Consider the following 13,798-nt stretch of genomic DNA (forward strand, 5'->3'; position numbering starts at 1 on the left):
TTAGGAGCAGATGTTGGTCAGTTAGAGGGCAGAAGGGCTCTGCAGAGGGACCTCGACCGACTGGACAGATGGGCAGAGTCCAACAGGATGGCATTTAACAAGTCCAAGTGCCAGGTGCTGCACTTTGGCCACAGCCAGCAGTGTGCCCAGGTGGCCAAGAAGGCCAAGGGCATCCTGGCCTGCATTAGGAATAGTGTGGCCAGCAGGAGCAGGGTGGTCATTGTGCCCCTGGACTCTGCATTGGTTAGGTCACACCTTGAGTCCTGTGTCCAGTTCTGGGCCCCTCAGTTTAAGGACGACATTGAGACACTTGAAGGTGTCCAGAGAAGGGCAGCAAGGCTGGGGAGAGGCCTTGAGCACAGCCCTGTGAGGAGAGGCTGAGGGAGCTGGGGTTGTTTAGCCTGGGGGAGGCTCAGGGGTGACCTCATTGCTCTCTACAACTACCTGAAAGGTGGTTGTAGCCAGGAAGGGGTTGGTCTCTTCTCCCAGGCAACCAGCACCAGAACAAGGGGACACAGTCTCAAGCTGCACCAGGGGAAGTTTAGGCTGGAGGTGAGGAGAAAGTTCTTCATGGAGAGTCATTCATCATTGGAATGTGCTGCCCAGGGAGGTGGTGGAGTCACCATCCCTGGAGGGGTTCAAGAGAGGATTGGATGTGGCACTTGGTGCCATGGTTTAGTCATGAGGTCTGTGGGGACAGGTTGGACTCGATGATCTTTGAGGTCTCTTCCAACCTTGGTGATACTGTGTGATACTGTGATACCTGCAGGGAGGGGCATCCACAACCCCCTAGGCAGCCTGTTCCAGTGCCTCCCCACCCTCACTGGAAAGAATTTCTTGCTAATCACACATAAAATGGTTTGGATTGGAAGGGACCTCCAAAGGTCATCCAGTCCAGTCCCCTCTGCAGTCAGCAAGGACATCTGCAACTAGATCAGGCTGCCCAGAGCCCTGCCAAGCCTTACCTTGAATATCTGCATGGATGGGGCCCCAATCACCTATCTCCAGTCTACATCTGCCCTCTTCCAGCTCAGAGCTATTGCCCCTCATCCTGTCACTACAAGCAGGTGGTTGGTAATGGGATTTAATGAGAGGGGCTCAGCAGTCAGGAAGGAGCCACAGCTCCTGTGGGCTGGCAGGGATACACTTCATCCACCCCAAGGCAAAAGGGTCCCAGGGCCACCTCTGTCCGTGGTGCTTAAGCAGTCCCAGAACTTGTCTGCTCCTGCCAGGTCTGCCCATGTTCCTGTCCCTGTCCTCACTTGCTTTGTCCCTCAACAGCTGGGAAAGATGGATTCCTGCATCCTGAAGCATGAGGAAAGCAGTGAGCAATGCTCTTGGGATCACTCCCCCCTTTGCCAAATACTCTGAAGGTACTGACCTGAGCATGGGTTTTTTAATGGTAGTTTGAAGATTCTTCCTCTGAAACTGACCTACTAAGGTTCAGCCAACCACTGCTGGCAGCAAGGGCTGTCAGCCCAGCTTCTGCCTGGGGACTCACACTGGGAGTTCAAAGTAGAAGAGGCGCTGAGGAACCTGGCTGGAACCTCAGGGTCAGGTCCTCTAAAGGTGCTGCTGGCCTTCCCCTGCCATGCTAACAGAGCAGCAGGTCCTCCTGGATGTTCCTGCACCCAGGAACAGAGCCCCAGGAGGACCTGTGGTGCAGCTGGAGCTCAGCATCCACACAAACCAAGCCTCTAGGGCACCATTTTCACAGAATGTGATGGTATCTGATGGAGAATCAGAATACGACATAATTCTCTGAACTGGCAGAAGCAGAGAGCAGTAAATGGCAGCAAGCAAAGGGGGCCTGGTTAAAACATGCTCTTGTCCTCCATTCACTCAGCAGCTGGGGATGGCACTCCCTTTGAAGAAAGCTGCTGGACCTCAGGAGGGTTGTGCCTTTGAAGAGCCAGAGCAGTGGTACCTTGCAGAGCAATGCCTTGATGAGGGAACAGAGTGACTGCTCAGCAAGTTTGCTGAGGACACCAAACTGGGAGGCTTGGCTTGATACAACTGAAGGCTGTGCAGCCATCCAGCAAGACTTGGACAGACTGAGAGCTGGGCACAGAGGAATCTAATGAGGTTCAACAAGGGCAGAGTCCTGTGTCTGGGGAGGAATAACAAACTGCACCAGTACAGGTTGGGAGGTGATCTGCTGGAGGGCAGCCCTGTGGAGAAGGACCTGGGAGTGCTGGTGGATAACAAGTTATCCATGGGGCAGCAGGGTGCACTGGTGGCCAAGGCCAATGGGATCCTGGGGTGTATTAAGAAGAGTGTGCCCAGCAGGTCAAGAGAGGTTCTCCTCCCACTCTACTCTGCCCTGGTGAGACCTCATCTCGACTACTGCGTTCAGGTTTGGGCTCCCCAGTTCGAGAGGGACAGGGATCTGCTGGGGAGGGTCCAGTGGAGGACAAGGATGACAGGGGACTGGAGCACCATGAGGATAGTGGAACACTGCAACAGGTTGCCCAGGGCTATGAGGATGATTAGGAGTCTGGAGCACTGCCTGGTGAGGAGAGGCTGAGGGACCTGGGGCTGGTTAGTCTGGAGAAGAGAAGACTGAGAGGGGATTTAATAAATGTCTATCAGTATCTGAGGGCTGGGGGTCAGGAGGGAGGGGACAGGCTCTGCTCACTTGCTCCCTGTGATAGAACAAGAAGCAACGGATGCAAGCTGCAGCACAGGAGGTTCCACCTCAACACAAGGGGGAACTTCTTTACCCTAAGGGTCACAGAGCACTGGCACAGGCTGCCCAGAGAGGCTGTGGAGTCTCCTTCTCTGGAGGCATTCAAGGCTCAACTGGATGCGTTCCTCTGTGACCTGAGCTAGGTTGTATGGTCCTACTCTGGCAAGGGGGTTGTACTCTTACCTCTTTTGGACCCTTCCAGCTGCTGCCATCCTGTGACATGGTGGAGCTTGTGGCTCTTGTGCAGACAGGTGGGAGCTACAAGCACACCTTGAGCAATACAAAGCCATCCTCAGCTAGCTTGAAGAGGTGATGGAGGGGAAGCCCTGTTCCAAAGAATCCAAAGCCTGGAGTTCCATGACAGGACAGACAAACAGCAGCACAACTTTATTTTCACTTTTAAAGAGCAAAACACAGCCCAGAGTTCACTATTATGGTGACTCTTCAAAGCCAGGCCACAGCCAGACACAGAGAGAAAGGAAGTTTAAAAGCTGGGCAGTTTCAGAGCAGCTCAAATTGCATCACAATTGTTAATTTCAGATGCCTTCACCTTAGCTCTGCCCAGGGAGGCAGCTAAGCCAGGCTGCAACAGCTCAGAGCACTAATGAACATAGGAGCCCAGGGAGCTGACACTGCATTTCATGATCTCAGAGCACTGGTCAAGGTTCTTCTTTATCCTGTAGAACTTCTCCACGTACTCAGAACGCCCCAGGAGCTCCACAAAATCCTCATCATGGGTTATCACCAGCAGCTGGAAGTTACGCTGCTGTGAGCGGCTCTTGATGATCCTGCAAAGAGAGAGAGGGGAATCACAGCCTGCTGGGCTGCAGCTCCAGCCTGCACAGCACCAAAGCCCTCAGCTGCTCAGGATGGATAATCCATTGCTAAAGAACTCGATGAGTGAACTGGGCTCCTCGCTGCAAGAGAGGCAGGGAACTGCTGGAGACAGTGCAGTAGAGGCTACAAAGCTGCTGAGGGGCCTGGAGCAGCTCTGTGAGGAGGAAAGGCTGAGAGCCCTGGGGGTGGTGAGCCTGCAGAAGAGCAGCCCCACAGGGGAGCTGAGCAATGCTCAGCAGTAGATAAAGGGTGGGGAGCAAGAGGCTGGGGCCAGACTCTGGTCAGTGGTGCCCAGGGACAGCACAAGGGGCAATGGGGACCCATCTGAACAGGAGGAGACATTTCTTTGCTGTGAGGGTGCTGGAGGCCTGGAGCAGGCTGCCCAGAGAGGTTGTGGAGTCTCCTTGTGTGGAGAGATTCCAAACCCAGCTGGCCATTGTGCTCCTGGGCAAGCTGCCCTAGCAGGGGGGCTGGACTGGATGATCTCCAGAGGTCCCTTCCAAGCCCACCACGCTGAGACTCTGTGACAGCGAGTGACACGAAGTGCCCAGCACTCTAATGCAGATCACCAGCACCCAGGTGAAAAATCACCATCCCACATGATTTAGGAAACATTTGTTTTCTCTTCCATGATCAATAATCTACAGCTACTTCCCTTGCATTTAGGTTTTCAGATGCCAACAGAGATATGGCAGTTTAAAATAGAACCGGTTTCTGCTGACTACAACCAACATCTGAAGAGCTTCACCAGGAGAGGTCACTTACTCCACCAGGGCATGTGCCAGCGACTCGATGTTCTCTCGATCCAGGTTGGTGGTAGGTTCATCCAGGGCCAGTATGCCACAGTTCAGACAGAAGGTTTCTGCCAGAGCAAGGCGGATAATAAGAGAAGCAAGCACCTAAGGGGAACAAAAACCAGCACCAAAAGCTCACTCTCGGAAGACCTGGCAGAGGAATTAACTGTAACACGCTGGGTTTGATGCTGCTACTGAGGCTGACAGCACAATCAGTCACTGAAAAGCTGCATTAAGGAACAGGGCTGGTGAGGAGCAGCTGAGGGAGCTGGGGTTGTGCAGTCTGGAGAAGAGGAAGCTGAGGGGAGACCTCATTGCTCTCTACAGCTCCCTGAAAGGAGGCTGGAGCCAGGCGGGGGTTGGTCTCTTCCCCCAAGGAACAAGTGACAGAACAAGAGGAAATGGCCTCAGGTTGTGCCAGGAGAGATTTAGGTTGCACATGAGGAAGAATTGTTTTGCTGCAAGAGTGGTCAGGGATTGGAACAGGCTGCCCAGGCCAGTGGTGGAGTCACCATCCTTGGAGGTGCTCAGGAAAGGTGTGGCCATGGCACCTGGGGACGTGGTTTGATGGCTGTGGTGGTGTTAGGTTGATGGCTGGACTGGCTGAGCCCAGAGGTCTTTTCCAACCCAAACAATTCTGTGTTTCTATGAAAGTCTGAACTGAAAGATCTATCCCAGAAAGTGCTATTGGAAAGCCAACAGAGAAATCAAATGCTCAAAATTCAGGAGACACTGAGGTAAGGATTCTGATGTGAGGTGAAGCTGCTACAGCACTGCCAGCTTCAGCACCCCTACACTCTGCTCAGGCCGTGGCAGGGATGGTGTAAATCTGTACACCTCCCACTAGGCCTCAGTGCCTGACCCCCTGAGCACTCACCAATGCTGCAGGCAGCAGCACTGATCGCCTCCCAGGGCACTTCTGTGTTGAGATGCCCAATCATATGAACATTCAGCCTCCTGCAGCAGTGAAAACTCCAGAACACTCGATGGAAACTGTGCTGCCAAAAATACTTTCCCATTATCACAGCTGCTGGCATCACAGCTCATGATCAAAGGAGGCTTCTCAGAACATGAGCTAAGAAACTGTGAAGGAGTTTCACTCTCATTTACATATGACTCCAACCTGACATCCTAGGCTACTTCAGGAGAGGACACATTTGTTGCCTATATTGCTGTTTGGATTTCCCCCCCAGCCTGGCATGGAATTTTCAAACCCAAGCACACAGGAATTCATTGGACAGAATTTTCCACATTGAAGCAACAATTCAGTGTGCATTTCCTCAGCAAGGAGAGCAGGCCTTGTGAGGAGCAGCTGAGGCACCTGAGGTTGCTCAGACTGGAGAGAAGGAGGCTGAGGGAGACCTCATTGCTCTCTAGTACTCTGTGAAAGGAAGTTGGAGCCAGAGCCAGGTGGGGGTTGGTCTCTTCTCCTGTGGAACAAGTGACGGGACAAGAGGAAATGGCCTCTGGTTGCACCAGAGGAGGTTTAGGTTGGGTATCAGAAGAAACTTCTTCACTGAAAGGGCTCTCAAAGTCTGGCACAGGCTGCCCAAGGAGGTGGTCAAATCCCCTTCCCTAGAGGTACTTCAGAGAGGCAGAGATGCAGTGCTGAGGGCCATGGTTCAGCACCAGACTTGGCAGAGTTAGCGAACGGTTGGAGTTGATAAGCTTCAAGGTTTTTCCAACCAAAATGATTCTGTGACCCTATGAAGCAGGCAGCTTGTGTCCACAGAAGTGGGAGATGCCCCATCCCTGGAACTATTGCAGGTCAGGTTGTTTGGTACTCTAAGCAACCTGCTTTAGTTGCAGATGTCCCTGCTGACTGCAGGAAGGTTGGACTGGATGACCTTTGATGGTCCCTTCCCACCCAAACTGTTCTATGATTCCCACCCCCCCCCCACTTCATCTCTCTAAAATAAATAAATTAAAAGGAAAAATCAACCCAAAAGTACAGGTGATGGTTTTGGAGGTGGATGAAGGCTGGTTCTTTTCTCTGGCTTAAGAAGATTTCAGCTGCTGCGTCGTAATGTAAGAGAGGTGGACACAATTCTCAAGCCCCAGGGTGTGAAAGTGGTGTGGTTAACTTTGATGAACCTCTGACTGTCAAAGTAATGAACCTCTGATTACTGGTCCTGTCAAGACAGGTGTGGTATCAAGGCCACTTGGCCACTGTGTGCCAATGAAGTGTGGAAGGGAAAAATACAGGAGCAAGCCAACAGACTTAAAGCTATGGGAACCTTAGTGGTAACTAGCAACAGCCAGACTGGGAGGACTGGAACTTGGAGAGGGAAGTTGAACCCTTCACTTCTGCACTGACTCAGACCAGTCCCCAACTGAAACAATGGATTTTGTTCCCAAAGTAGGCTTCAGAACCACATACTGCACAGTCAGCAAGATGCAGATCCAGCAAAGGAGGGACAGAGCTGTCCTTAGAGCTGCAACCAGGACACTTCCCTCTCCCGCCTTCACCTCAGTCACTTTTCAGAACCCTGCCTACTGACAATGAAATGCTGTTCGTTACCTTTTGGCCAGCACTGCACCTTCCTCTCATATCCAGAGCTGTGTCCCCTTTCACCATCACTACTCTGTAGTTGTAGCTTCTTCTCTTGTCAGAGGCCGAGACGTTCTCATCCGCGTCAGAACGGATCTCTACATACTCGATGTCTGAAAATGGGAAGGAAGAAAGCTTTTCAGTCACCAAAAAGCTTTAATGCTATCATTGAATCACAGCATGGCTTCTGTTGGAAGGGACCCTGATGATCATCTAAGCTCCAAGCCCCTGCCATGGGCAGGGATGCCTTCCACTAGACCGGGTTGCTCAAGGCCTTGTCCATCCCTTGAACCCCTCCAGGGAGCTGGAGAGAGGTGCAGTAACCACAGAAATTCTGTTCACAAGCCCCACTGACAGCTACACCTTGGAAATCAAGGGGTTAATAAACTCATGCAGTTCCCCTGTCTCAAGGAAACCTTATCTTTGGAAAGCATGGAAAAGGGGAAAATTAGCTCAAGGGAAAATCACTACACAGAGTCACAGATTGCACTGGGTTGGAAGGGACCCTCAGAGGTCATCTCGTCCGATCCCCCTGCAGTCAGCAGGGACACCTCCAACTAGATCAGGCTGCCCAGGGCCACAGCAAGTCTGATCTTGAATGTTTCCAGGGATGGGGTCTCAGCCACACCCCTGGGCAGCCTGTTCCAGGATTTCATGACCCTCATTGTGCAGAGCTTCCTCCTGATGTCTGAACTGCACCATGTGAAATAAGAAGTTTACAGTCCTGACCAACAGATGCAGCCATCAGAATGGAACCAACTGTTCCCAGCTCCTGGATTTTCAGAACTCTGAACACTTTCCTGTGTGCTGTGCTCAGTCTCAAGTGGAGCCACGTGGGCCAAAGTACAGCAGAGCGTCCCACCTTGTCCTCTGTAGGTGCTTCGCCACAGGTCACGGATGATTTTGTTGATCTCCTCCATCTTCATGCTGTGAAATGTCATTATTGCCCTGGAGAGGAGAGCCAAGACCAGGAAAACTGTTACAGCAGGAAATGCTATGGTCAGAGAGTGGCTGAGGTTGGAAGGGACCTCACAGATCATTTACCCCAGCCTCCCTCCAAAGGGCTGGGATGCCTCTCCACTGGGCTTGATTGATCAAGGCCTTATCCAACCTGTCCTGGAAGAGCTTTGAGAGAGGCATCAGTTCCCTTTCCATTCCTTAAAATACTTCTGGTGAAAGTATAATTACCAGCCTCACTGGCAAGAATGTCTCTCTACCCTTCAGTCTAAATCTGCCCTCCTCAGGCCTCAATCCATTCACTCTCATCCAGTTGATGAACTGTAGCTGGAAATCCTGGAGTCAAACACAATTCCACCTTCACCTGCAGCTGTCAGAAAACACTACAGGGCTTATTTGGAAGCACCTCCCACTAGCCCAGGGGGTTCAAGTTGTTGCCTGGACTTGGAGCAAATCCAGGAAGTGTGGTGGGCAAATAACTTCTCTTGTACCAGGGGTCAAAAATCATAGAATGGTTTGGGTTGGAAGGGACCTTAAAGGTCTAGTTCAAGCCTTCACGCCACAGGCAGGGACACCTCTCAACTCAACTTGGTTGCTCAAGGCCTCATCCAACCTGGCCTTGAACTCCTCCAGGGAGGGAGCATTCACAGCTTCTGTGGGCAACTATTTAATGAAAGCCAAGAATGCACTGCTCATCCACAAGCAGGGGCTTGTGATAAATATTAGAGTCATAGAATCAACAAGGTTGGAAAAGACCTCAAAGACCTCATGACTACAAGACCATGGCACCAAGTGCCACGTCCAATCCCCTCTTGAACACCCCCAGGGATGGTGACTCCACCACCTCCCTGGGCAGCACATTCCAATGGCCAACAACTCTCTCTGGGAAGAACTTTCTCCTCACCTCCAGCCTAAACTTCCCCTGGCACAGCTTGAGACTGTGTCCTCTTGTTCTGGTGCTGCTTGCCTGGGAGAAGAGACCAACCCCCTCCTGGCTACAACCTCCCTCAGGTAGTTGTAGAGATCAATAAGGTCTCCTCTGAGCCTCCTCTTCTCCAGGCTAAACAACCCCAGCTCCCTCAGCCTCTCCTCATAGGGCTTGTGCTCGAGACCCCTCCCCAGCCTTGTTGCCCTTCTCTGGACACGTTCAAGTGTCTCGATGTCCTCCTTAAACTGAGGGGCCCAGAACTGGACACAGGACTCAAGGTGTGGCCTAACCAGTGCTGAGTACAGGGGCACAATGACCTCCCTGCTCACTAAAGATGAGCTGATAGCACAGAAGAGCCACGCTGGTGGCTTTCCCAGCTGCAGTTAAGAGCTTTCAGTCTCTGGCCATTAGAGTTGCCGTTTCGTCTCACTGATGCTCCAAACGATTACCAATAAGATGCTTATCTCCCTTTTCTTGAAATGATAAGGCTGATTTCCTGTTTTGCCTTAAATAGAAACAATAGATGAGTTGATAGCACACACACACACAAAAATAGCTGAATTTGAAAAGGGAAATTCTTGGAGAGCGTTTCCATTGAAGCTGAAAGGGAAGAACTGTGCTGAAGGACTCAGAACATGTCCAGAGAAGGGCCACGAGGATGAGCAGAGGGCTGCAGCTGCTCTGCTATGGAGACAGACTGAGGGAGTTGGGGCTGTTCAGTCTGGAGAAGAGAAGGCCCCAAGCAGACCACCTTCTGGCCTTCCAGTATCTGAGGGGGGCTACAAGAAAGCTGGGGAGGGACTTTTTTGGGTGTGACAGGACTGGGGGGAATGGAACAAAACTAGGAATGGGTAGATTCAGATTGGATGTTAGGAAGAAGTTGTTCCCCATGAGGGTGGTGACAGACTGGCACAGGTTGCCCAGGGAGGTGATGGCAGCCTCATCCCTGGAGGTTTTTAAGGGCAGGCTGGATGTGGCTGTGAGCAACCTGCTGTAGTGTGAGGTGTCCCTGGCCATGGCAGGGGGGTTGGGACTGGCTGATCCTTGAGGTCCCTTCCAACCCTGACAGTTCTGATTCTTTGAAGACCTAGGCTAATCACCATAGAATCTCAGAATGCTTTAGCTTGGAAGGAACCTTTCAAGGTTATCTAGTCCAGCCCCATAATAATGAAGGATTTCAACACAGGTTTCACCTTTTCTAAACTCTTACTGTGGAGCTAATGTACTTTGAGGTAGCATGTGAGGCAGACTTAACAAACCCACTTTCCCAGTTATCCACTGCATGTCCTGGAATCTCTACCAGTTATCCACTGCTGTGGTGGGCTGAAATTTCCCCCTCCAATGTTAACTTTGCCAGACCAGCTCAGTTAGAAGCTAGAACTACCACAACTGCATATCTTGGAAGCTTCCCTCTACCTCCCTCAACAACAAACCCCATCAAAATCACAAAAAGAAAGGAAAACCACTTGCTAAAGCTTCCTAAAGATGCCTTCAGGTGACTCTACCTCTGTCCAGCTAAAGCTTCCTAAAGGTGCCTCCAGGTGACTCTACCTCTGTCCAGCTAAAGCTTCCTAAAGGTGCCTCCAGGTGACTCTACCTCTGTCCAGCTAAAGCTTCCTAAAGGTGCCTCCAGGTGACTCTACCTGTGTCCAGCTAAAGCTTCCTAAAGGTGCCTCCAGGTGACTCTACCTGTGTCCAGCTAAAGCTTCCTAAAGGTGCCTCCAGGTGACTCTACCTCTGTCCAGATTTAGCTCCAAACGCCACCAGGGCATATTCTATTCATCAACTTAGGCTGCCTGGGGAGGTGGTGGAGTCGCCATCACTGGAGGTTTTTAGGAGAAGACTTGACAGGGTGCTTGGTGCTGTGGGTTAGTTGCTTGGCCGGTGTTGGATTGGTGATGGGTTGGACGCGATGATCTTGAAGGTCTCTTCCAACCTGGTTTACTCTATGTATTCTATGTATCTCCTCCTAAGCCTGTACCATTTGTAGTACATTTCCATTCATTTAATCAATGGACACCTTGTTATCTTAACATTTAAATGCCTGACTTTATTGAGAAATAATCAAGTCTCAGAGAATCAGGTCAATCTATTTATTGCTCCTAAGTCACCCCAGACTTACGAAAGGGAAAGCTGCTTTTGCATCAAGGTTGTCAAAAGTAACGAAGCCTGAACCACTGAAACGAGCCTCCCCTGAGCATACTTACTTATCCAGAGCCTTGTAATAAAGGTCCAGGTCTTTGTTGGCCAGCTCTGTGGTTCTCATAACAATCATCATCTCCCTGTACGTCTCCTCCGCATCTCTGAACTGTGGCTCTCGAAGCTCCTTTTTGAAGCGAATGATCTCCTCCTCAAATCCGTGCTGGCGGCCAAGTGCCAGGTGATGGCTCCTCTTCAGAGACTCTATTCTCTCCTCTAAACGGTTTTGTTCACTGTCAAACCACAGAACCAGAGAATTGTTTGGGTTGGAAAGGGCCTCTGACATCCCTGAGTCCAACCCCCGACCCCGCACCACCATGCCTACTAACCCGTGGCCCCAAGTGCCATGTCCCCACATGTCTTGAACACCTCCAGGGATGGTGACTGCACCCTGGGCAGCCTGTTCCAAAGCCTGACTTCTCCTGCAGGAAAGAAGTTGTTCCTAGTCACTGAACATTAGGGGTTGGAAGGGATCTCCAGAGATTGAGTCCAACCCCCCCACCAAAGCAGGGTCACCTAGGGCAGGCTGCACACAAACACATCCAGGAGAGTTTGGAAAGTCTCCAGAGGAGGAGACTCCACAACCTCTCTGGGCAGCCTGCTGCAGGGCTCCAGCAGCCTTACCATAAAGAAGTACCTCCTTGTGTTGAGGTGGAACCTTTTGTGCTCTAGCTTCTACCCACTGTTCCTTGTCCTATCACTGGGCACCACCACAATGAGCCTGGCACCTTCATCTTGACACCCACCCCTCAGATATTTACAGACATTGATAAGATCCCCTCCTACCCTTCTCCAGGCTAAACAGCCCCAGGTCTCTCAGTCTTTTGTCACAGGAGACATGTTCCAGTCCCTTAATCATCCTCATAGCCTCCACTGAACTCTCTCCAGCAGGTCCTTGTCTCTCTTGAACTGGGGACCCCAAAACTGGACACAGCATTCTAGGTGTGACCTCACCAGGGCAGAGTAGAAGGGGAGGAGACCCTGCCTAGCCCTGCTGGCCACACTTTTCTTGAGGCACCCCAGGATGCCCTTGGCCCTCCTGGCCACAAAGGCACATGGAGAACTTGCTGCCCACCCAGCCTCCAAGGCCTTTCTCCATGACCCTACTCTGCCCTGGTGCCTGCTGTCATTCCTCCCCAGATGCAGGACTCTGTACTTGTCCTTACTGAACTTCACAAGGCTCCCCTCTGCCCAGCTCTCCAGCCAGTCCAGATCTTGTTGGATGGCAGCACAGTCTGATGGGGTGTCAGCCACTCTCCCCAGTCTGTATCATCAGAGAACTTGCTGAGGGTCCACTCAATCCCCTCACCCAGGTCATTGATGATGACATTGAACAAAACTGGACCCAGTTCTGATCCCTGGGGAACACCATTGGCTTCCAATTGGACTCTGCACCACTGGATCACAACCCTCTGAACTGAGCTGTTGAGCAGTTACCAATCATCTCACCCACTCTGCATGAGTTTACCCAGGAGGAGGTTTTGGGAGACAGCATCAAGAGCCTTGCTGAAGCTGAGACAGATGATATCCTGCCCTGGCACAATTTCAGGCCATTTCCTCTCATTCTAAACCATAGCTGATATACAAGTCTGCAAGTCATTAGTGGCTCACAAGATTTTAATCAAGGATCTAATTGGGAGTTTATGTTCACAGAACAACAGCATAGGGGAGGGGGTGGAAGGGACCTCTAGAGATCATCTAGTCCAAACTCCCTGCTAAAGCAGGTTGGACAGTGGCTCATTATATTGTAACTGTCAAGTCTGTAACAGTTAAAATTAACATACTAACATCCTAAGAAAGGGCAACTGAGCTGGGGAGGGTCTGGAGAACAAGCCTTATGAGGGAAGGCTGAGGGAATCAGGGTTGTTTAGTCCAGAGGGAGCATCTCATTGCTCTCTACAACTCCCTGAAAGGACACTGGACTGAGCGGTGGGGGTTGGTCTCTTCTTCTTAGTAGCAGGTGACAGAACAAGAGGAAATGGCCTGAAATTGTGCCAGGGGAGGTTTAGGTTGGAGATAAGGAACAATTTCTTTGCTGGAAGAGTGGTCAGGGATTGGAACAGGCTGCCCAGAGAGGTGGTGGAGTCCTGATGCCTGGAAGCGTTCAAGAAATGTGTGGCCCTGGTACTTGGGGACATGGTTTAATGGCCATGGTGGTGTTGGATTCACAGTTGGACTGGATGGTCCTAGAGGGCTTTTCCAATCAAGCCAATTCCCTGGCTCTGGTTTGAAGATGCTTACTTTCTCAGCTGTGGGACTTTCATCTCCCCCATCTCCTTCATCAGGTGCTTTATATTGTCTTCAACTCCTTTCAGCTCTTTGTTCCGTTCTCTCAAAGTAAGATTATCCTGCAGCCACCTCTCCTGTATCTATCTCCACACAAAGCAAGAGGTTGGATCACGTTTCAGTGAGCTGGCTCTCAAATTCTGAGGTCTGCACACCTCCCACAAGCTGCAAACACAGTTAACAAGGAAAAGCCTTTACCTTTTTAGTGTCAATGTCTTGGCGAATCGTTTCCATCTCTTTACTTATCTTCTCCTTCTGCTTCTCACAGGCAGCTAACTGAGAATTTACTTCTTCAAGTTCAGACTCCTTTTGCTAAAGCAATGAAACAGCAAAGCATTTCTTTAAAGACAGGAGTGCTTTTAAGGCCCACTTTCCATCAACTGGTTTGCAGGTTACCTTTTTATAGTCATCTTTCCTTTGCTGAATGTAGCTGTCAATTTCTTTCACGTACTTGTTTATGTCTTTCACTTTCTCTTTGATGCCATTCATCTGCAGGGAAAATGAAATGAAATACAATGAGATACAGGTCAAATGAAGAGAGAGTCCCATGCCCAAGA

The 13,798-nt window shown here is 50.9% G+C and overlaps 1 protein-coding gene across 1 annotated transcript in view; it reads right to left on the reverse strand.

Moving 5' to 3' along the window:
- Positions 1-3,063: 3,063 nt before the first annotated feature.
- The window catches only part of RAD50 (RAD50 double strand break repair protein), a 31,567-nt gene continuing 20,832 nt past the window's right edge, over positions 3,064-13,798 (reverse strand). Inside the window, exons 19-26 of the mRNA XM_054168682.1 lie at positions 13,638-13,730; positions 13,440-13,553; positions 13,197-13,324; positions 10,964-11,188; positions 7,734-7,819; positions 6,842-6,984; positions 4,292-4,425; positions 3,064-3,477 (exon numbers count right to left, since the gene is read on the reverse strand). Coding sequence (XP_054024657.1) covers positions 3,291-3,477; positions 4,292-4,425; positions 6,842-6,984; positions 7,734-7,819; positions 10,964-11,188; positions 13,197-13,324; positions 13,440-13,553; positions 13,638-13,730 — 1,110 coding nt within the window. The 3' untranslated portion in view covers positions 3,064-3,290. The remainder of the gene's footprint in view (positions 3,478-4,291; positions 4,426-6,841; positions 6,985-7,733; positions 7,820-10,963; positions 11,189-13,196; positions 13,325-13,439; positions 13,554-13,637; positions 13,731-13,798) is intronic.

Source organism: Dryobates pubescens, chromosome 16 (assembly GCF_014839835.1).
Source record: "Dryobates pubescens isolate bDryPub1 chromosome 16, bDryPub1.pri, whole genome shotgun sequence".
Taxonomy (NCBI): domain Eukaryota; kingdom Metazoa; phylum Chordata; class Aves; order Piciformes; family Picidae; genus Dryobates; species Dryobates pubescens.